This window comes from Pleurodeles waltl, chromosome 4_1 (assembly GCF_031143425.1).
Source record: "Pleurodeles waltl isolate 20211129_DDA chromosome 4_1, aPleWal1.hap1.20221129, whole genome shotgun sequence".
NCBI lineage: Eukaryota > Metazoa > Chordata > Amphibia > Caudata > Salamandridae > Pleurodeles > Pleurodeles waltl.
The window spans coordinates 807686581-807709017 of record NC_090442.1 but is presented as its reverse complement, the minus strand read 5'-3'; the positions used below and the strand labels follow the sequence as shown (position 1 = coordinate 807709017).

Here is a 22437-nt window from a genome sequence, read left to right as displayed (position 1 = left end):
ACCATTGCTTCCACAATTGGCACACCCTGGCACACAGCTAAGGGCTTTGCAAAATGTACCAGTGGTACTAAGGGTCCTGTGGTCAGGGAGGGTCTCTACGGGCTGCAGCATGTAATGTGCTACCCTAAGGGACCCCATACCAAACACATGCACACTGACACTACAGATTGTGTGTGTTGGTGGGGTAAAAAAAAGGTAAAGGTGACATGGAATCCCTCTATGGGTGCCATGCCCACAAACCACTGCCTGTGGCATAGGTACGTCATTCCTCTAGCAGGCCTTACAGCCCCAAGGACGGGTGCACTATACCACAAGGTGAGAGCATAGCTGCATGAGCAATATGCCCTTACAGTGTCTAAGTCCATTCTTAGACATTGCAAGTGCAGTGTAGCCATTTTGAGGATATGGGCTGGGAGTTTGTCATTACGAACTCCACAGCTCCTTGATTGCTTCACCCGAAGACTGGGAAGTTTAGTATCAAACTTCTCAGCTCAAAAAACCCACACTAATGTCAGTGTTGGATTTATTGAAAAATCTTAGAGATATCCCCTGTATTTCACCCAATCCTCTAGTGCAAGGCTGACAGGTCTTTGCCAGCCTGCCACTAACTGTCAAGTTTCTGACTCCATGGGGTGAAAGCCTTTGTGCTGTCTGGGGGTTAGGGACAAAGCCTGCTCTGGGTCGAGGTGCTTCACACCTCCCCCTCTGCAGGAACTGCAACACTTGGCGGAGAGCATGAAAGGCTCCTGCCTTTTGTTGCGCTACCCCAGGGCACTCCAGCTAGTAGAGATGCTCGTTCCCTCCCGGAGCAGGCCCACTTTTGACAGCAGATCCTGTGGGAAAATTAGTAAACACCAGGAGAAGTGTTCACCCCACTGGGGACCATAGTGGAGGTGAACCCCTCCTGGCAGAATCCTCCATCTTGCTTTGGAGGGTGTTAGCCAATAGGGTTAGGAGTGTGCCCCCCATCCTCCATGGGAGTGGGCAAAGGAAGAGTGTAGCCACCATCAGGGACAGTAGCCATTGACTACTGCCCACTGACTGCTGTAACACCCCTAAATCTAGTATTTAGAGGCACACCTGAATCTTGCTCTTTAGATTCCTGGAGACCTGAAAAGGAGGAGGACTGAAGAGCTGCACCAGCAGAGAAGGCTCCAGACGACAACTGCTTTGGCGCCAGCGCTACCACCCGCCTGCAGCATCAAGAGTCCAGCTACAAGAAGATGACTCATCCTGCAGGACAAGCGATCTCTACAAACCCCCAGAGGACTCCCTGCCTATTTAAGGACAAACAACTCCCAAGGACAGCAGCCCTTTTCACAAAGAAACCTCCAAGAAAGAATCCAGAACTGCCCCAAATCCGCTAGTCCTGCCCACTCTGCATCTGATGCCCATAGCCGGTGTTCAGGTGACCCACTGGTCCAGAGAAGGTCCCCAGGCGATTCTGACCTCAAGTCCACCCTAGGTTGACCCTTCCTGACCAACACAATGCCTGCAGCATAAATCTAGAGGACCCCCCCGACCCTGACTGAATCCGGTGAAGATTTCCTGATGCCTAAAGGTACCCCTGCACCCGCAGCCCCCTAGTCTTGGGGAGCCCAACCGAGGGTCCAGCAACATCCAGTGGAGACTCTACTTAACTGTCCAGCCGTTGGTTTTCTTCAGCCGACTCCCCGGACCAAGCATGCAGCATCGTTGTGACCCCCGGGGTTCCTCCATTGAAAAGCATTGGGCGCCCAATGTTGTGTTTGCACCCTGCACCCGGCCCCCCTGTGCCACTGAGGGTGTGTGTTTGGTGCTGACTTGTGGACCCCTGATGCTGACGTAAACCACCCAGATTTGTGCCCTGAAGTTGCGGGTATTTATCTCCAAGCTGTTTCTTTTAAAATGCCCCCAGTGTCCATAGGATTCCATTGGATGCCTGACACCAACTTTGACCTTTCTGGCCGGCCGGCCGGCCTGTGTTGCTGGTGGTGCACCCTCTGAGTCTTCCTAAATTTTTCCCTGTGGACACCTTAACCCCCAAAGACTGGGATCATAACTCCAGTACTTACCTGCAAATTGTTTTGTTACTTTGCTTTCTGTGAGACTTTGCACTGTCTACTTTTGAAATTGAAAAGTATTACTTAATTGTAAACTGTTTTACCTGTGGATTTGATACTTGAAAGTGATACATTCTTGAAACTGTACTTGCCTGCTCCAAAGATCTTTTTGGTTCTACAATAAAAGTAACAAAGCATATTGTTTGATACATAAAACATTGGCCTGTGGTTAGTCATAAAGTGTGTGCCTCATTTTTTGACTGATTTTGTACAGCAAATGCTTAGCACTACCCTCTGATAGTCTAACTGCTCGACCACACTACCAGAAAAGATAGTATTAGTATTATCTACTTTATCCTCTTTAAAGCCTCTGGGGATCCACTGGATCCTTGCACACTACCTTAGTTTGGTATAGCATACAGGGAGTGCAGAATTATTAGGCAAATGAGTATTTTGACCACATCATCCTCTTTATGCATGTTGTCTGACTCCAAGCTGTATAGGCTCGAAAGCCTACTACCAATTAAGCATATTAGGTGATGTGCATCTCTGTAATGAGAAGGGGTGTGGTCTAATGACATCAACACCCTATATCAGGTGTGCATAATTATTAGGCAACTTCCTTTCCTTTGGCAAAATGGGTCAAAAGAAGGACTTGACAGGCTCAGAAAAGTCAAAAATAGTGAGATATCTTGCAGAGGGATGCAGCACTCTTAAAATTGCAAAGCTTCTGAAGCGTGATCATCGAACAATCAAGCGTTTCATTCAAAATAGTCAACCGGGTCGCAAGAAGCGTGTGGAAAAACCAAGGCGCAAAATAACTGCCCATGAACTGAGAAAAGTCAAGCGTGCAGCTGCCACGATGCCACTTGCCACCAGTTTGGCCATATTTCAGAGCTGCAACATCACTGGAGTGCCCAAAAGCACAAGGTGTGCAATACTCAGAGACATGGCCAAGGTAAGAAAGGCTGAAAGACGACCACCACTGAACAAGACACACAAGCTGAAACGTCAAGACTGGGCCAAGAAATATCTCAAGACTGATTTTTCTAAGGTTTTATGGACTGATGAAATGAGAGTGAGTCTTGATGGGCCAGATGGATGGGCCCGTGGCTGGATTGGTAAAGGGCAGAGAGCTCCAGTCCGACTCAGACGCCAGCAAGGTGGAGGTGGAGTACTGGTTTGGGCTGGTATCATCAAAGATGAGCTTTTCGGGTTGAGGATGGAGTCAAGCTCAACTCCCAGTCCTACTGCCAGTTTCTGGAAGACACCTTCTTCAAGCAGTGGTACAGGAAGAAGTCTGCATCCTTCAAGAAAAACATGATTTTCATGCAGGACAATGCTCCATCACACGCGTCCAAGTACTCCACAGCGTGGCTGGCAAGAAAGGGTATAAAAGAAGGAAATCTAATGACATGGCCTCCTTGTTCACGTGATCTGAACCCCATTGAGAACCTGTGGTCCATCATCAAATGTGAGATTTACAAGGAGGGAAAACAGTACACCTCTCTGAACAGTGTCTGGGAGGCTGTGGTTGCTGCTGCACGCAATGTTGATGGTGAACAGATCAAAACACTGACAGAATCCATGGATGGCAGGCTTTTGAGTGTCCTTGCAAAGACAGGTGGCTATATTGGTCACTGATTTGTTTTTGTTTTGTTTTTGAATGTCAGAAATGTATATTTGTGAATGTTGAGATGTTATATTGGTTTCACTGGTAATAATAAATAATTGAAATGGGTATATATTTTTTTTTGTTAAGTTGCCTAATAATTATGCACAGTAATAGTCACCTGCACACACAGATATCCCCCTAACATAGCTAAAACTAAAAACAAACTAAAAACTACTTCCAAAAATATTCAGCTTTGATATTAATGAGTTTTTTGGGTTCATTGAGAACATGGTTGTTGTTCAATAATAAAATTAATCCTCAAAAATACAACTTGCCTAATAATTCTGCACTCCCTGTATACAGAGCCAGCTTCCTACACACGTGAGCTGGAGATGCACACAGGAATAATGCCTCTGGAAGTGCACATGTTGTTGCCTCAATGTTTGTGAGTTCAAATAGGACAATGGCAGTTAAGATTACTTGATGGAGCTGTAACATTAATTTAAAAATGTACAATCTTGAACTCGCTGTCATGTGGCATGTTATTATGTTCTGTGACATAGCGCAATATTTCTTTTGCTCTTTACTATTTATTTTCCTGTACTATTTACATTTGTATCTGGTAGACAGTTAGTATTCTGTGACTTCACTATGGAACCTTCCATGGGGGTTCTAGAGTTCTTGACCAACAGTGATTCTGACTCTGCTTGAGTGAGGACGCTTGTGCCTGCCGTGGACATGAAATAAAAGATTTGCCATTTTTAAACCCCAGAGTGTGAAGAGTACTTTATTGGATTGCGATCTCCTGAACCTACGATTTCTCTTACTACACTCGCCCACCCGCTCAAAGTAGCTATCTGATAATGTTCTCCACTCACTGGGCTACAATTAGTAGTGCGGCACTGTCTGTGATGTACAGTAGTGTAAAACAGTTCTTCAAATTTCTCTCGTCAATGTAGGTCCTTGCACTAGGGCCATTCATCGTCAAATTTGTAGTAAAGTAGACACAAGTAGAATTTCCAAGTATATTTTATTGTCCAAGTAAGGCCCCAGCACATGGCTGAGAAACACAGAAGAGCTGCATACAACTGGCTCCTTCATCTCAGTCTCACTGCTTTCCATCCCAACATTCTACCATCACATCACAATGCCATGGTCACTTGGGAATGATCTAATAACTAAAGGGTGAGAAGAGGGACAATTCTTTAGGACAATTAATACTGTGATATGTAAATATTATAATTAATCACAACAAGAATAGCTGCTAATCGCAGAATATATTGGCGACATGGCCCCCTTAGGCTACCTCATATTTTTCCATTTTCCCACTTGTTTTAATAATTCTTCTACATTTATGGAAATCCAATAAATGTATATTTTATACAATCTGTTAATTTTTAAAATTCCAAAAATGTGCTTCTTTAGAGGTAAAGTTTATTGTAGCTTCATTGTGTTTTAACTTTAATTCTTGCATGACAATTCACTACACTACTATTAATCAGCAGGTCTTGCCATACATGGAGGTAGTTTTTACTGATGCCTTGATGCACATTTGCATACGAACCCTTGTTTCCATCGTACTTCATCCTAAACCCTGCATCCTTTCCTTCTTGTTTTGGATTAGTTCCACAGACAGTGCTTTTGCTTCTTTCACCTAGTACTGTGAACAGTCTGGTTTAACTCCCATTTTCAATGCATTAGGACGGGCAAAAATGTACACTTACCTGCTTCGCAGAACAGCTCTATTTTTTTATAGCAAGTCCTAAATTCCTGATGATTTTTGTTCAGTTGCGAATGGTTCCACGAAGATACTTTCATGTTTTGCTTTTAGAACAGAATATTTTCAGTAGTGCAGGTTGGTGAAGAATATATTTTTCTTCTCATATATATTTTTATTTAAGAGAGGTAAAAAAATGCAAACGTTATACATACTGGAGAAATCAGCTTTAATTACAAAGCTATAAAAAATATGTCATTTCAATATTGTCTATAACTGGAAGGGTGGAAAAATTACTTTTCCAGTATAGGTAGTGTACAGCATACTTAGGGGCAACAGAAAAAAGCAAATGAAATAGATCAAAGGAGGAAAGGATAGTTATACAGAAAGGAGGGTGACCAGGTTATGTAAACATATAAAGCAGCATGCTAAAGGAGGGGTATAGAGGCATTTTATTTTGGCTATACGTAGTCTAAGTGTCTGGCTAATAAGAACAGGATTTGATGGTGAATACCGTAAGGTCACCTGGGGGGGGGGGGGGGGAGATGGTGAGGGCAATTAAGTCTTTCAGGGAGGAGGTATAAATGATAAACTGTGCAGTATTTCCAAAAATCTCACTCTTCCTATTGCTCAGTGTCTTAATTATCAGTTGATGTGACATTTGTTAACTTAATGAGACCAGCCAAAGCTACCTCAGAACGTCATTCTTCTGAGTAGGATGAAATGACTGCCATTAGGTTCAGTGATAGAAGCATCTGTTACCAATTAGCTGCACATATCTGATATAAAATTATTAGGATGCAAATGTTATTATTTCAATTACTGTCATAGTCTATGGAGAATGTCTTGTGTTGTCTTCAATAACTTGCAATCCAGATGACTTTCTAGCCAGTGCAGCTTGCAGTGGTGATAAAATAGTAATTTCAGCCTGGCACTCAAGTGCTGTTCCCCTTTTTGAGCTTGCAGAAGGAGTAAGTATAATTGTTTGGGATTTTGTGGGTTGATAAATGTATATATTACAAGTTTGGGTGCTTTTCTAGAGCAAAATGTAGCATTATAAAATCTCCTAATTCAGAAGGACCTACAAATAATTTCCATATTTTGCAGAAGGGGTATCATGATGACAGTCACTGCAGGTTTACACCATTGCAAAAATTGTTTAGTTAGTAAAATAAGCTTAAAAAATCTCTGGGCTTCAGCAGGGGTGTAGGTTTGCGGTGGGGATGCTCCACCCTCCTTTTAAATGAATTTTCTGATAAATAGTTGGGTACAGATGCTTTCAGTTGGGTATGATGAGATGTCTGCTGGATTTCACCAGGCATTTTTAAATACGTTCAGACAAAAACGCACACACTCGCCCTCTCAGTTTTTAAAGCTGTGAAAAATATTAGTAATTTTACAAAATATTGTGTTTTCCCTCACTTAGCACTGTACTAATCCCCAATCCTTCACCTTTCCACTGCCCCTTTCTGGTGAATCCAATTTCGTTTTTATTTGCACTCAGGAGATTAGCTGAGCCCTGTGGCTTGTAGGCCTGTGCCCCGTCACTTAGTGACTTTTAGCCTACTTAGCTTGTCTGTTTTAGCCCATTTATTTTATTATTTATTTTAAAATGGCTGTAACTGTTTATAGTTATTGAAATGTTTTAATTTGCATTATCAATGCCACTCTGTGAAAGCGCCATTGTCAGCGTCATGATCAGGGATGTACATAGGTATTAACATAATTTCCCTTTCTCACTTATGTGTGATAGGAACATAATGTACACTTGTTGGGGATTTTTTATGTAATTGCCGCAACAAGGCTGCCTCCTTATCAGTTGTTTAGGAACATACCTGAGTCGGGAATACTACATGATCTGTATAAATACATCTCACACAAAGTCAATAGAGGGGTTCTTTTCACATGCCATCTGTGCTGCACGTCAACTTGCTGCAAAATTAGCTCTCATTAGGTTAGAGATTAGGTTCTCTTGGCTAGGAATTTTATATCTCATGTTCATTGTAAGATAGTGGGTTTTTTTTTATTCACAACTCTCATCATCACAATGCTGCTTCTTTTACTGTTCATTATCTTAATCCTTGCAGCTCATGCATTTTATCTTAGATTTCAGTATTTCCAATAAATTTATTGAAAACTCTCCTTCATTGCCTGTGTGTGACTGAGCCTTGTTGCTAACGAGAAAGAAGGGTAACTTTTGTTCCATTACGACTTCCCAGAGAGGTCTTATCTAGAGTCCATGCATAGGCTGCCAGAAATCACATTGGCTTTCTGAGTTTTGGTGAGGTGCTGCTTGTGACCTGGGAGGGTTGGGCCAACAATTGTGACTTGTTGTAGGGGTGGCTTAGTCACCTACAAACAAAAGTGCTGTCTTCCATAAACCCGCAGTCTCATATAGGAGTGAGAGTCCAACTATGTCATATTGCAGCGTACACCCAAAGGGAGATCATTTATGAATCCAGGGGATCCAGGACTAGGAGTATCAAGAACTGGAATGCAATAGAGCATCTGGAACAAGGAATGGTTGCAGTGCATCTAGAGCTTTGTAGTATCTGGGGCTGGAGAAATTAAGCACAGAGGGACATCCATTGGTGTTTGGCATCCAGGGCAGCAAATATTTTGAGGCTATGTGGCATCTAAGATTCTATCTGGGTCTATAAAACACTGAAGTTCTGAAAGACCAACAGGACAGTGCCACTTCTGTGGCTGGGGGTATAGAGGTTAAAGAGGAATATGGTAGGGGTTGTGGGTATTTGTAGGGGACTCTGGGGGATGGGATATGAGGGACTTGGAAGATGTGCAAAGAAATAGGAGTTTGCACAGTAGGTGATCTCTGTCTTGCCTGGGAGACAGTAGACCATCCAGAGATTGCGGCATTCACCATTCGGGGTGGGTTTACATGGTTATGGAATAATTCAGAACATGAGGTTTTCAGCCCTGGGGCAGCAGGACAGAGAAGTATCCTGGATTTAGGGGGGATTATGACTGGTCTTCAATATTTCTATGAAGAATTATGGCAGAGGAAAATGGTGGCAATGGGAATGAGTGACTCATTTTTTAATTATTCCGTTTATCCAGTGTTTACAATCTACAGCTTTCAAAGTGTCCATATGTTTATACTCTGTATGCAGACAGTAAAAAAAAAGAGGTTGACCACCTGTTAACTCTACAAAAATGTAATGAATTACTACTATAAAGTAGCTATCAAAATTTGCCCTGCCCACCTTGGAAAACTCAGAAGAAGGAAATTATTTGGTAAAGTGCTTGTTGTTAAAGAAAGTGGTTCCAATAAGGTTGAAGATTTCTTGTGAAAGCTCTACAAAACAGCATGGGCTTAGTTTGGATTTCTGAAGCCTAAGAGAACATACAACACTCCAAAACTCTTCTAATTAAATGTCACAATACCTTTGACCTAAAAGAGTTTTGTAGCTAATTTAATTTTTAATTTTGATGGGTGCCAAACATCAATTATATTAACAAAATAATGAAATTAAAACAAGGCTTTTAGCTATAGGGGCAGCTTGCACATAGATGACTTTGACAGGAAGCCCCATCGACACAGACAGAGATTGAGGAGAAGGAAACTACCAAGCTAGTCTGCTGATCACCCACTGTGATTCTGGTAGAAGAAGTGCAACATAGCACCATGAGCTATTATGAGCGTTAAGTTCAGTCCGAGGATTCACCTTCTTTTCTCAAGTCAGACTACAGAGATTCACCCAGTGAGAGGAAGCAGAAGTTATTGTTGTTGCAGAAATACCTGACCTCACCTCTCATGCTACCTTTTATGCCCTACAGTCCACAACTCACTCTTTGTAGGTGCAGGACATCCTCACTGCTCAAGAGGCAGAGTACTGTAGGTTTAAATTGTCTGTCTCCAGAGTCTGAGACCTAGGAAGGCCTAGCACCGGGTTGTTTGGCACTGCAGGCCCCAAGCGCCTTCTTCCCAGCAACCACCTGGACTGAAACAGGGACTGTAGTGTAGCGAAAACCATCAAAGCAACCAGAGCCAGAAGCCAGGATCCCCATCACTGCTGGGTAGGTAACTGAAGAGGGGGCAACAGGGCCTGAGGGATGCATATATATCTGTGTGAATGTGAGTTATTGTCTGTGTGTGAGTACCCTGGCAAGAGAGTGTATGTGTATCTATGTATGTGTAAAACTTTTGGAGATGATATGGAGGGGCAGCTGACATGTCCTTGGCATGTTGTTGGCCAGGCATATTGCACCAGTTTGGCTATCCCTGAATTATTGGTCCATTCTTAATATCCCTTTATGGCATTCTTGAAAACACTTTGGCTATGACTAGCTTACTAGTGGCTCATCCTTAATTTAAGAATATTATTGGCATGACGTTGGCTATTCTTGGCATAACAGTGGACCATCCTTAATCTTAAATATCCTTGACAAATGCCTGGTTATTTCTGGAAAAATAGTGGTTAATAGCTTTTGAGGAACTGAGCTTCTTTGTCTAAAACTTACTTTGCTCACTGGGTGCAACTCGGGGAAGGTGTTTTTGCGCCACTACATCTAAAGTTCACCTGCTGCCACAAACTTTTTGATGGTTAGATATCATTGTGTTGGCATAAGCATGGCATTGAATAAATACGTTGGGCTAGTTCCAGGTAAATACGTTATTAATACTGTGGCCCACACAGCTCTTTTGAGGGTTGATGCCTTGATTACTTACAAGTAAACTACTATTCCCACCTTCTTGACAGGTGTGTCTTGAAGGAGGTTTGCTTAGTGTGTGGATGACACATAAAGATTGTTCTCATAGTGTACTGTCTGAAAGTAGGATTCACCTTTATAAGTAATGATTTTGGTGAAGAAGAGGAAGGTGCAGGTAACAACATACACATCCTGTTGCACCAATAAAAATGCATACTAACCTTAAAAAAAATAGCATCTTTGATGCCTGTGGGACAGAACCAACTCCGTTATTGAAGGAGTCTTTAGAGAGTCTGTTCGTTATCTTTAATCTGAGGCACCACTTTAGTGTATTTGGAGTTTTGTATAGTATGTGACAACCCAGGTGAAGGTGTCCTGGTGCTAAGACAACGTGGACCCACCACACATTCCAGTCGGACAGTGTGTGGTAAGGGATCATCCTTTAATTTATTCTTAAATACTACATAATGTCTATTGTTCCTTTCCTAAAGCTGCTTATTCCAAAGAACAGGCTTCATTAGAGAAAGAGCAACCTCTGCCTCTAACCCTAGAAATCTTATGGATGGTCAGAAGATTATCAGCCAAAGAACGCAGAGTACGGACTGAAACATAAGCCTTGAAGCTTAGTTACGACAGGAGGGGTCAGTGCCATGTTGGAAAACATAGGGGAGAAAGAATACATTTTCAGATAAACCAATGACGTGAACATGACAAACTGCAGTTTTTTTCTTTAAATAGATGTGAGGGGTGACCTTAGCACCCTTGTACTCCTGTATTATATAAGTGACTAGTGGAACGAAGAGCACTTTCGTGAGTGGTTTCTGGGCTCCCAAATCCTCAAGAGAATGAAGAAACCATATCCTTCACAACAAGTTCGGGCCGATGATGGTATTAAAGTATAGTGAATGTAACCCAAGTAATCTATAATGTTTTTGTTCTTTAGGAAAACCAGACCATTTTACATTTCGATAAAAAATCTCAATATCTTGTGAGTGGAGGAGTTCAAAATATTGTCAATATCTGGGAGCTAACAACTAGAACACTTTATCGTTCCCATCAGGTAAGGAATTAAACTTCCTGTTTAAGGCTATGATGAGGTAGTTGCATCCTGCATGTAGTGAAACGTGATGTGCCTCTTTTAAGAGCCCATCTTACCTTTCATCTCACCGTGGACTTCTTGCTTGCAGAAGCACAAGGGTGCCGTCACCTGTGTAAAGTTTAATGGCAGCGGTCGCTGCATCGCATCTGGATCAACAAGTGGTGAAATTATTATACACGAAGTCGCTACAAACTTATTCAGCACACCATTTGGCAATGGTTGGAAACAGGTACAGTATTATGTTTGAAACAGAGGTGTCTTTGACACAATCACAATGTAATTTGTTTACAACATTTTAGAGGTATGTCCTTATGATTCAACCATTCACATTTGTTTACGTGTTTTTCTTTTAGTGACCTATAAGTCTTGTTATCCATTTAAAGGATGCTTTGAATATTACAATATCGATCTACATGTGTGAACTTCATGTTGCAAAAAGTATAGTTTTTTTGCTGCACAAAGAGCATGCAAACGATGTTCACCAGCAAACGATGTTAAACAGCTACATACATAATCGTTGGTTTTCTAGACGGCATGAGAGAGAAAGCTTCCCTTGGCAAAAGCGTGTTAGTACTTTTTAGGTCGAACGTTAGCATTTGACGTGTTGTATACATTTAAGTATACTTATACTGTGGGTTCAAGTGATTTCATTTGTTGGTTCCATCGTCCTTTAAAAATCCTTGCTTGCTAGTGGTTAGTTCTGCCTATTTGCCCTGCCTTTTTCCCTTTGAGAGCAGCACCAGGTACGGTATAATTAAGCTATGTCCTGTTTATCTCTTCTGTAAGGGACTTTTTTTCAGTATTTGCATGCTTGTCTTACACTGTGGGTGCTTGTTCAGTCCCTCCTCCCCAGCAGCTCCCTCTGCAAACATAAAACCAAAATTAGAGAGTGGCCTTTCCAGGGCCAGCTCGCCCTCGTTTTAACTTTGTTTCCTGCTCATGTCCAGGAAAGCTTCCCTTTTCATTTGGAGAGGATTGTTGCTCTGAGTTTAGCTTTGCTGTAAACAAGGTGTCAGAGTTGCCAGATCCTCTGGGTCTGCGCACGTTCCCAACACGTCCACCACTGAACAGCTCCAAGACTCTGATAGATAAAGCACAGAGGCTAAGAGAGTTCAAGAGGGGAAGAGGGGATTAGGAAGGGAAACAGCTGGGAAGGAGACCTGTAGTAAGAAAAAGGTTAGAACACACAATATGAAAATTATATCTCCTGAAATCAATACTAGATTATGATTCTAAGCATAGTCATTCTGAAAACATGAACAATCTAAGAATTAAGTTTAAATTGACTAAGTTTCAAGATGACCGGATACCTGTAAGGGAATCAAGATGGATTAAATGAAAACTTTCTTATTCAAGTACTTTCCTTTACATGAGAATCAGAAAAACATTCTGACTAAATTTTAAACCAGTCATATAAATCCTTTTTTGAGAATGCATACTAGGACCATACAATATTGCATCTAGAAACTCTGATCTTCTGTGTACTCTTAAAATGTTTCAATACAAATTGCGCATATTGTAGATTTATATATATATATTTATAGTGAACACCATAAAAGGATTGTGCACCATGAATAACACAATATGGATTCAGAAAAACAAATCACATAACTTGTCAACTCGAATATTACATGATAAATATATTAGAATAGTGGCATACAATAAACAACATGAATTAAACTCGAGGAGAGAATCGCGCGTCTTGCCGATTTGTAAACCACAATGTAAATGCCAAGAAATAACAGCTCACAATGAATAACAAGATCAAAGTACAATGAAACGAATCACGCGTCTTTTGCGGATTCTTAAGCCACCATGTAAATGTCAAGAAATGGTAGCGCGCAATGAACAAAAAAGTTAAAACACCATAAAACGAATTGCGCGTCTTGCCGATTCTTAAGCCACCATGTAAATGTCAAGAAATGGTAGCATGCAATGAATAACAAGATTAAATTATCATGAAACGAATCGCGCGTCTTGCCGATTCGCAAGTCACCCTGCAAATGTCACAAACACTCAAGCCCATATTTCACAAGCGCAAAGTACTCTGTCAAATCATAAAAGAATTAGGCCCAAGAACATGAGAGTTCTCGATAACTGCATCGGGAGGCCAGTCCAACCACCGTCTTACCGCCCAGAGCAAGGATCTCCAAATGAAGAATGAAAGTCAGATGTCTGGAAGATCAAATAGGCCACCGGGACAGGAGCTCAGGAAGTAGCTGCTGGTCTGCACCGGGACCTCTGAATAGTGAGCACTTGGAGCTGGGCTGGCTCTTTTTTTATAGAGTCTTGGCCCAGCCCACAACCACACCCAGGCATGTTGCAGGGAAAGTCTCTAGAAGGCCCTGGATAGGGACCACACCCTAACACACTCTGAAAGCCTGCAGCAATACATTGCAAATGAACAGCATTTGCAAGCACATTAAAATTAAGTCTTCAGGATTGAACTCTGCAATGCAAAAGGTTAAACAACAACATATCAGCACAATGCATAAATTACGTTGTTTTGAGAGTGCTTGGATTTTGCACTCTAGTCGCCAATAGAGCGCGCACTGCCCTGGTGTTGACACAAGGTTATAAATCAGGTTATCTTACTCACTTTTGCTCTTCGAGCCCCCTGTGCCTGACTGCAGTCCCTGGTGGTAGGAACGAGGGCGAAGGCCTGCTTGTTTGTGGTGGGGAGCAGCTAAAATCTGGTTTATTGACATTTCACTTACAGTCCGTGTTGTCACCAGCATTGGAAGCTGCATGTCTGCAGAGCAGTCTGCGGCTTGTGTCCACTCAAGAAGCCAGGCCGGAAAGCCCACAGCTGCCTTTGTTTGGAGATTGAAACATCCACCCCTGACTTGACTTTTATTCATTTCGGTGAGATGAATCTTTGTGTGGAAAGATCGTGATTTTACTGCCACTGAAAAGCCCAAATATCCGATGTCACAAACAGTGCTTCTGTTCACTTGACTCATGTAAAATGTTTACAAACCAGCACACGTTGCCTATGTCCTGCTTTGGGTGGTTACATCATGCTTACATATCTCCTTTTTTACTTATCTCCAGTACACAATAGTCGACAGGTAGGATTAAGGATTTGTTAAAACGTCTCAATATTCCGATCCACTTGTAAACAATGGTTGAATGCATAAACGCATCGCACTGTTGAAAGCATTTTTTAAAAGAAAGTTTACTTTTGCTCAGGGAGAGCTTTGACATGTGATGTGCAATTACTATGGAATGCTTGAAAATTGAGTTGAAATTCGAGCTTTAATGCAAGTTTTTTTTGTTTTTGTTTTTTGTTTCTTGTACATCAGCCTTCTTGTATGAAATTTGTAATGTCCTGATTGTGTTACAGTAGATTTTGCGATTATAGAGTTTTTGGGGCAACAGTTATATTTTGCAGTTTTTGTTTTTTGTGTGTTTTAACAACAAACCCTGTTATAGGCTCAGTCAGTGGCTAGGACATGCACCAGATAGCTCGCTTTCCAGGGCAAAAAAAAATGAAACGCCCGTTGTTCAAGGTAAGTGTTGAACGTTTTTGCTTATGCAGGGTCATCCCCAATCTTTTTGCCTCCTGCCTCCTAATTTTTTCTGACCTGTTGCTGTTGGTTTTTGAACTCTGAGCACTTTACCACTGCTAACCAGTGCTAAAGTGCATATGCTCTCTGTGTAAATTGTACTGTTGATCGGTTCATCCATGATTGGCATATTTGATTTACTAGTAAGTCCCTAGTAAAGTGCACTGGAGGTGCCAGGGCGTGTAAATCAAATGCTACTAGTGGGCCTGCAGCACTGGTTGTGCCACCCACATGAGTAGCTCTGTAATCATGTCTCAGACCTGCCACTGCAGTGTCTGTGTGTGCAGTTTTAACTGTAAATTCGACTTGGCAAGTGTATTCACTTGCCAGGCCCAAACCTTCCCTTTTCTTACATGGAGGGCACCCCTAAGGTAGGCCCTAGGTAGCCCCAAGGGTAGGGTGCGGTGTATGGTTAAGGTAGGACATATAGTAATGTGCTTTATATGTCCTGACAGTGAAATATTGCTAAATTCGTTTTTCACTGTTGCAAGGCCTGTCCCTCTCATAGGTTAACATGGGGGCTACCTTTAAATCTGATTAAAGTGTAGATTCCCTTTGGGAGCGGATGGACATGTGGCGTTTGGGGTATCTGAGCTCACAATTTAAAAATACATCTTTTAGTAAAGTTGATTTTAAGATTGTGCGTTTGAAAATGCCACTTTTATAAAGTGAGCATTTTCCTGCTTATACCATGTTAAAAATGGGGTTTCTGGTTGGCTAGAGTATGCACCTCAGCCAGGCAGAACTTACCCACTCTAGTCAGGGCAAGGGAGTTACACGTCGAAGATAACCCCTGCTCACCCCCTTGGTAGCTTGGCACGAGCAGTTAGGCTTAACCCAGAGGCAATGTGTAAAGCGTTTGCACAACACACACAACACACGTGACGCAATATCCCCACCACAAAGGAAACACAACACCAGATTATATGAAAATATACTATATAGTACACAAGGCAATTATCAGACCAAACATCACATATCAGTACTATCCTGCTACCTTAGCAGTTGTCAGAACGTTACACATTAGTTACTCTGCAACCTAGCAGTAGTCACACATAATACACAGGTTACTCAGTATTCTGCAACATAAGCAGTAGTCAGGAAAACACGTTATTACATCACAGCACTTGTCATAAGAATATCATAAAATGCCCATAGTAGGAACATTAGAAAACATATGGCAAGTTAGAAAAACATATTAGCAAGCATGTCCATAAAAGGAACATTTGCATACACATATGTAAAAACATCAAACGCAGGTAGGTAATATATGAATCAAACAAAAGTCTGTAAAAAGAACTTTGGATTACAACTATATTGGTCCTTTAAACAGTACCTGGTTGGATGAAGGCACCTCCAGTGCCTAGAAGGCGAACAATGGGGCCCCCGGCGCTCCTATGCGCAAAACGGGGGCCTCCCTTATACTCTGGGTTCAGAGGAGGGCGACATGCACCTCCTCTCTTTTATAGACAGGCCCCTCTGGGGACCGTGATTACTGGGGGGCCCCCAGGGCCTCAACCGGCCCTCACGCGGGGGGCCAAAGCCAGCAAAAACAACTTAGGGCAGGAGGGGGGCACCACGCACCCCCTCCGGTTTAATGACAGGCCCCTCCTGGGACCTGCGATCTCTGGGGGGCCCCCCCGGGCCTCCACTGGCCCTTCCACCAAGTGGGGGGGGCCCACAATAATGCCCATTTTACCTAACAGCAGAAAAGGAGCGTCCTGCACCTAACGCAGAGGCCAGGGGGAAGGGGTCACTCCCCGCGCCTTCCCCTGGTCCTGCCGTGAAGCCACAAGAAGATCGGACCCCTCCTGGGGCCCGAGCAGACACTCGTCTGCACCCGATGCGGTGCGCGAGTGTTCTTCCAGCTTCCCGGGCCGCTGCGGTGATCTTATTTAAAGGGGCACAATGCAGCCAGGAGCCTACGAGCTCCCAAGGCTCCATAAGCACGCTGCAATCAGCGCTATGGCAGCCGCAATCACTGAGAAGCACCCCTCGTGAAGAAATGGATGCAGGGGTCAGGGGCCACAGCACCCTGCCCCTGGGGAGCAGAATCTTAAGACAAGGTCTTCAGGTGGAGGGCCCAGCTACAGGCCAGCACAAGGGAAAGGCAGCAAGTGGCAAGTCCATCACAGTGAACAAACAGGTCACAGGTCAGCACAGCAGCAGCAGTCCATGGCGGTTCCTGGTGAGTCCTTTCAGCCTTTGGTGTCCAGTTCCAAGATGATTCCAAGAGTCTCAAAATTGTGGGGAAAGTTCCCCTGTACTTATAGTCAGTTCTTACAGTGTTTTACAATGGTAGGGAGAGGAGGTTCCAGCCAGTTACAACTGGTTCTGGGAGTGCCCTCTCTCCTTTCAGCACAGGCTCCAAACATCAGTGTGAGGCCAGGGCACAGCCTTTACAAATGCAGGTGTGCCCGCCTCTCCCTTCTCTCAGCCCAGGAAGACTATTCAGTATGCAGATGCACCTCTGTGACACCTCCACCCTCCCTGTGTACAGGCTGTCTGAAAAGTATGCACAAAGCCCCAACTGTCACTCTGCCCAGACGTGGATTGGAGTCAAGCTGCAAAACACCAAAGTCATAAGCACAGATAAATGCGCACTTTCTAGAAGTGGCATTTCTGTGATAGTAATAAAAAATACACCCACACCAGTAAGCAGCATTTATTATCACCATCACAACCATACCAAACACGCCTACGCTACCCCTCATAAATCCGACAATACCCCTTACACATAAGGCAGGGCATTTCTAATGCAATCCTATGAGAAGGCAGCACTCACAGCAGTGAGACACCAAGTTAGGCTGTTTGTCACTACTAGGACAGGCCATGCAATATGGCACATGTCCTGCCTTTCTACATACATGGCACCCTGCCCATAGGGCCAGCTAGGGCGTACCTTAGGGGTGACTTACATTTAGTAAAAGGGGAGTTCTGGGCCTGGCAAGTAAGTTTAGATGCCAGGTCCCTGTGGCAGAAACTGTGCACACAGGCCCTGCGCTAGCAGGCCTGAGGCAGGTTTGAAAGTCTACTTCAGTGGGTGGCGCAAGCAGCGCTGCAGGCCCACTAGTTGTATTTAATTTACAGGCCCTGGGTGTAGAGATACCACTGTACAAGGGACTTCTAGGTAAATTAAATATGCCAATTAGGTATTAGCCAATCATACCAACTTTAGATGGGAGAGCACCTGCACTTTAGCACTGGTCAGCAGTGATAAAGTGCTCAGAGTCCTAGAGCCAACAGCGAGAGGTCAGAAAAACCAGGAGGAAGGAGGCAAAAAGACTGGGGATGACCCTGCGTAAGGCCAAAAGTCCAACATACCATTTCTGTGACTCTGCCTGTTTGTGGATTCCCTGTCTGGGTCAGTTTGACAGTTGGGCTGATTGCACCTCACACTAGACAGTGACACAAAAGGAGCTGGGGTGTAGTCTGCATTGCCTGATGAGCCATCTGTGTTAGGAGGGAGGGGAGGAGTGGTCACTTACACTTGAAAGGGCTGTGCCTGTCCTCACACAATGCAGTCTCCGACCCCCTGGTGAGTGTCTGGGGCCTGGCCTGGGCAAGGCAGGATTTCACATTCAAAAGAGACTTTACTTTGAAGTAGGCCTACTTCAAAGGAGAAATTGGGTATTAAGAAGGGCACCCAGGACCACAGACTTTAGCTCACTTCTGGACATCAAGAGGAACCTCTGCCTGGAGAAGAGCTGAAGAGTTGAGGAGAAGTGCTACCCTGCCTGTGACTGTACTTTGTGGAGCTATCCCGCAGTTGCTGCTTCTGCCAGAGTAATAGGGCAAAGACTGGACTTTGTGTGCCTTCCATCTTGTGAAGAAATCTCCAAGGGCTTGATTTAGAGCTTGCCTCCTGTTGTTTGAAGTCTCAGGGACAGCAAAGACTTCTCTATGCCAGCACCTGGAGTTTTTGGAGAGACTCCAGCTCTGACAAGTGGTGCCCTATCCAGTCCCTGGGCCCTTGAAAGGAAAGCTGGTGGAAATCCAGGGAAATCGACTTCGGACGACTTCGGACCGACGCCGCTGCTGAATCCGGTGACGCCTCCTGCAACCGACTCCATGATCTTCGCTGGAACGCGACGACCTTCGCAGGCCCGAAGCCGCTGCAGCCCCGCTAAAGTCCGCGACTCCGTGGAAGTCGCCGCACCACGTCATGACCGACACCGCTCGAAGTGCGCGGACTCAACATTTCGCACAGACGCCGCGATCCCCAACTTCGCACATCGACTTGTTTTCACTCTTCACCAAAGGTACTGTACATGGTGGTCTACGCGACTCCGTGTCCGGCGCCGCTGGTGTCAGCTTGTTGGGAACGACTCAGTCATGACGCCGTGTTAACACCTCATCAAAGCATTTTGTGTTTTTAAGTGCTATTTTTGAGTTAAATCTTTAAAAATTCTAAACTTGACTTGTGTATGTCCGATTTTTGCTTTGGTCTTGTTTTGTTTAGATAAATATTTCCTATTTTTCTAAACTGGTGTTGTCATTTCGTAGTGTTTTCATTAAGTTACTGTGTGTGTTGGTACAAATACTTTACACCTAGCACTCTGAAGTTAAGCCTACTGCTCTGCCAAGCTACCAAGGGGGTAAGCAGGGGTTAGCTGAGGGTGATTCTCTTTTACTCTGACTAGAGTGAGGGTCCTTGCTTGAACAGGGGTTAACCTGACTGTCAACCAAAGACCCCATTTCTAACAGTAAGCTGGACCTTGCTTCCAATTTAGATACTCTCCACATTTGGAAGACTGACTGGGCAGATGGCGTTTGATGTTGCGCCTGCCTGTTTATTATTTGCAGTACTATAACCATTCAGAATGTCGGGATACTGTGTAGTGTTAGCAAAATACTCTTTCAACGATGGACGTTGACTAGCAAAAACCAAATGCCAGCACCGGATCCCTATCATACATTGTCTCATTTTAAAATCAGGTGTCATTTGTGATAGATGTTATTCAGTCACAAATGGAAGCCACAGAATGTGTTGGTGTTTCAAGGATCAGAATTTTGAATCGCGTATTGGTAGTGTGAGCTTCTGATAGGAGAATTCTCTGTGAAGCACAGTTCAAAGTTACACTTGCTGAGAAGAACATGCCATACCTCTGACTTTCCACACAGTATGCAGCTGAGTTTGCAGTTAATGAGCACATGGATGGATGTCTGTGTATAAAGTGCATGATATTTAATGTATAAGAGTGGAAGGATTAAGGCTGATGGATGGATGAGTGACGGATAGCTGGATGGGTGGATGGATGAATGGATGGATGGATTGATTGATTTGTGGGATCAAGTTGAAGGACAGGCTAGATGGTTGCATAGATGAATGGATAAACAGATGCGTGAGCATGTTGGTATATGAGTTGGTAAGTAGGTTTACTGCCTGGGCAGACAGAGAGAACCAGTGAGTGAAAGGTACCTGTAACATTTACACTCACACAGGTGGAGTGGTGTCTCCCTCACACCATCGCTTCTCAAGTAGGTATATATTTGAATGAACAATGTGCAGAGCTTCATTTGAATCAGTTTCTCTTCCACCTTTCTGCTCTTTTGGTTGGACGTGTGACAGTTGCTTCCAAAGAGTGGGAGGCTCGGTTGGGTACCGGCTATGTTATAAACAGTGGCATGTAGCAGCAGGGTAGATATTTTATGTAAGGGAGATTCCTTTACATTACAGTGGGACGCTAAGCATGCAGGTTTGTCTGTCCTCACAAGGTTGAACCACTGAAGGGTCTCTTGAACGCATGGCTTTTCTCTTTAGTTTATTAATTTCTAGTGTGTACCAGGAGAGTTCAGGATCTGTTGTCCCCACTGTCAGATTATTTTTGTAAATCCAAACACAGCTTCAGTGTTTTCACAAGTCTCAAGCAGATACAAGCCTCGAGCGCAGGACGCAGACTGAGCTCGTGGCATAGGTTCTGAAAAGTGCTGCTTTGAACGTAGCTATGCAGGCTATGAACAGTGGTGGTCTGTGCTCAAGGTTTCACACCTTGGGCAGCGGTGGACTAGACCCAAAGTTTCACATCACCTTGAACTGTGGTGGTATGGGCTGAAACTTTCACACCCTTTGCAGCGGTGTTCTAGGCTCAAAGTTTCACACCTTAAACACTGGTGCTTCTTAGCCAGGGTGCTTTGTGCACAGTGACAGGTTCTGCACAGTGGTGTTCTGTTCCTAGTGCTGTAGGTCCTGAAAGTGGTGCTCCGAGCACAATAGTGTTCTGCATGGTTATGCATTTAACCCAGAGGTGTAGGTCCTGGACAGTAGTGCTGTGATCCAAGTAGTGAAGGTCTGTGCTGAGCTCAGTGGTACAGGACCAAAGCAGTGGTGCTCTGAACTCAGAGGCCCAGGTGCAGTGCAGTGGAGCAATGAGCCCAGCAGTGTAGGGCTTAAATAGTTGTGCACCGAATTTAGTAGTACAGGTCTTAAACAGTGGTGCCCTGAGCTCAGCGGCTCAGGTCCTGTGCAGCGGTGCTCTGAGCTGAGTGGCACGGATCCTGAGCAGTGGTGTACTGAGCTCAGTAGAGCAGGTCTTAAATAGTGTTGCACTGAGCTCATCGGTGCAGTTTCTAAACAGTGGTGCTTAAAACTCAGGGGTGCAGTGGTTTTGAGATGGTAAACTGAGTTTAATGGTGCACGTCCTTTGCCAGGTGCACATACAATGCTGTGGTGCACTGAGCTTGGTAGGTACAGTAAGCCCTGAACAGTGGTGCTCTCAACATCTGCACTTTGGAGTTTTGTATTCGGTACTGCAGGTCTTGTACACTCTGCTGTTCCAGTACTGGGACCTTGCGTGCAGCTCCATCAATGCATATCGGCTCACACACACTCCAAGCCCCTCAGCTATGCCAGAACCCCACACACGCTATCTGCCAGAGCAAGTTGCTTGTCGGGACCCGAAGCGCCAATGAGGTTTTCTCATTCTGTGTCTGTGGGAACTGTCAGTACATACATGCCCTAGTTCTTTCACTGCTTGTGTCTCTCACCATTTCTCTTTTTTTCCCTAATATTAATTTTTCTTTCTTTTCACACTCTTTCATTATTGTTTCCTCTTTATCTTTAATTCGCTAGCCTCCTTTCCTTTTTTTCTTTTGTCTCACACGTTTGCTCTATATCTTCTCTTAGTTGTGTTTTTATTATCTTGCGCTTTCTTGCCCTTGGTTCTTTTATTTGTTTGCAACACCTTCTCTTTCTTCCTTTTGCCTATAGTATTCCTTTTGCTTCTCTTTTCTACTCCATCCGCTTTCTCGCCTGAGGCCTAGTTATCAATGGGGCAACAGGCGCAGCGGCACCGGGGCACACAGACCTTTGGTCCTCACTCATCTCTAATTACTTCTGTATTTTCCTACCGAAATTACAGTCAACCATTTTCCTTTCTCACTCCAGGGCCCTTGACACCATTACTACGTCACTTGTCCTCTCCATCTTTACTCATGACTCCCTCTTTCCTTTCACCCTCCAATCCGTCCCAAATTATATTTTTGTTTTGTTTTGAGCATTACACCCTTATGCCAAAAGTTTATTTCTGATAAAGGTTTACATGATAACTGTACATGTTTTAAGCTAGAGGAAGAAGGTAAATGGAAGTGCTTTAGGTAAATGCTGTGCCACTTGAATTCTATGGCAGGAAAAGATGCAATTATGAGGCAGGGTTGACCAATTTATGTGGCAAGAAAAGTCCAATTATGAATTTACAATGCCTATAGCTCTAACTCAAGGAAGG

General features: G+C 43.8%; 1 protein-coding gene across 2 annotated transcripts in view; it reads left to right on the top strand.

The window, feature by feature from the left end:
* The window catches only part of LOC138288186 (protein NEDD1-like), a 445800-nt gene that overhangs the window by 113073 nt on the left and 310290 nt on the right, over nucleotides 1-22437 (top strand). For both annotated transcript variants that reach the window (XM_069229528.1, XM_069229527.1), the window contains 3 exons: nucleotides 6251-6345; nucleotides 10989-11105; nucleotides 11233-11373. In XM_069229528.1, coding sequence (XP_069085629.1) covers nucleotides 6251-6345; nucleotides 10989-11105; nucleotides 11233-11373 — 353 coding nt within the window. The remainder of the gene's footprint in view (nucleotides 1-6250; nucleotides 6346-10988; nucleotides 11106-11232; nucleotides 11374-22437) is intronic.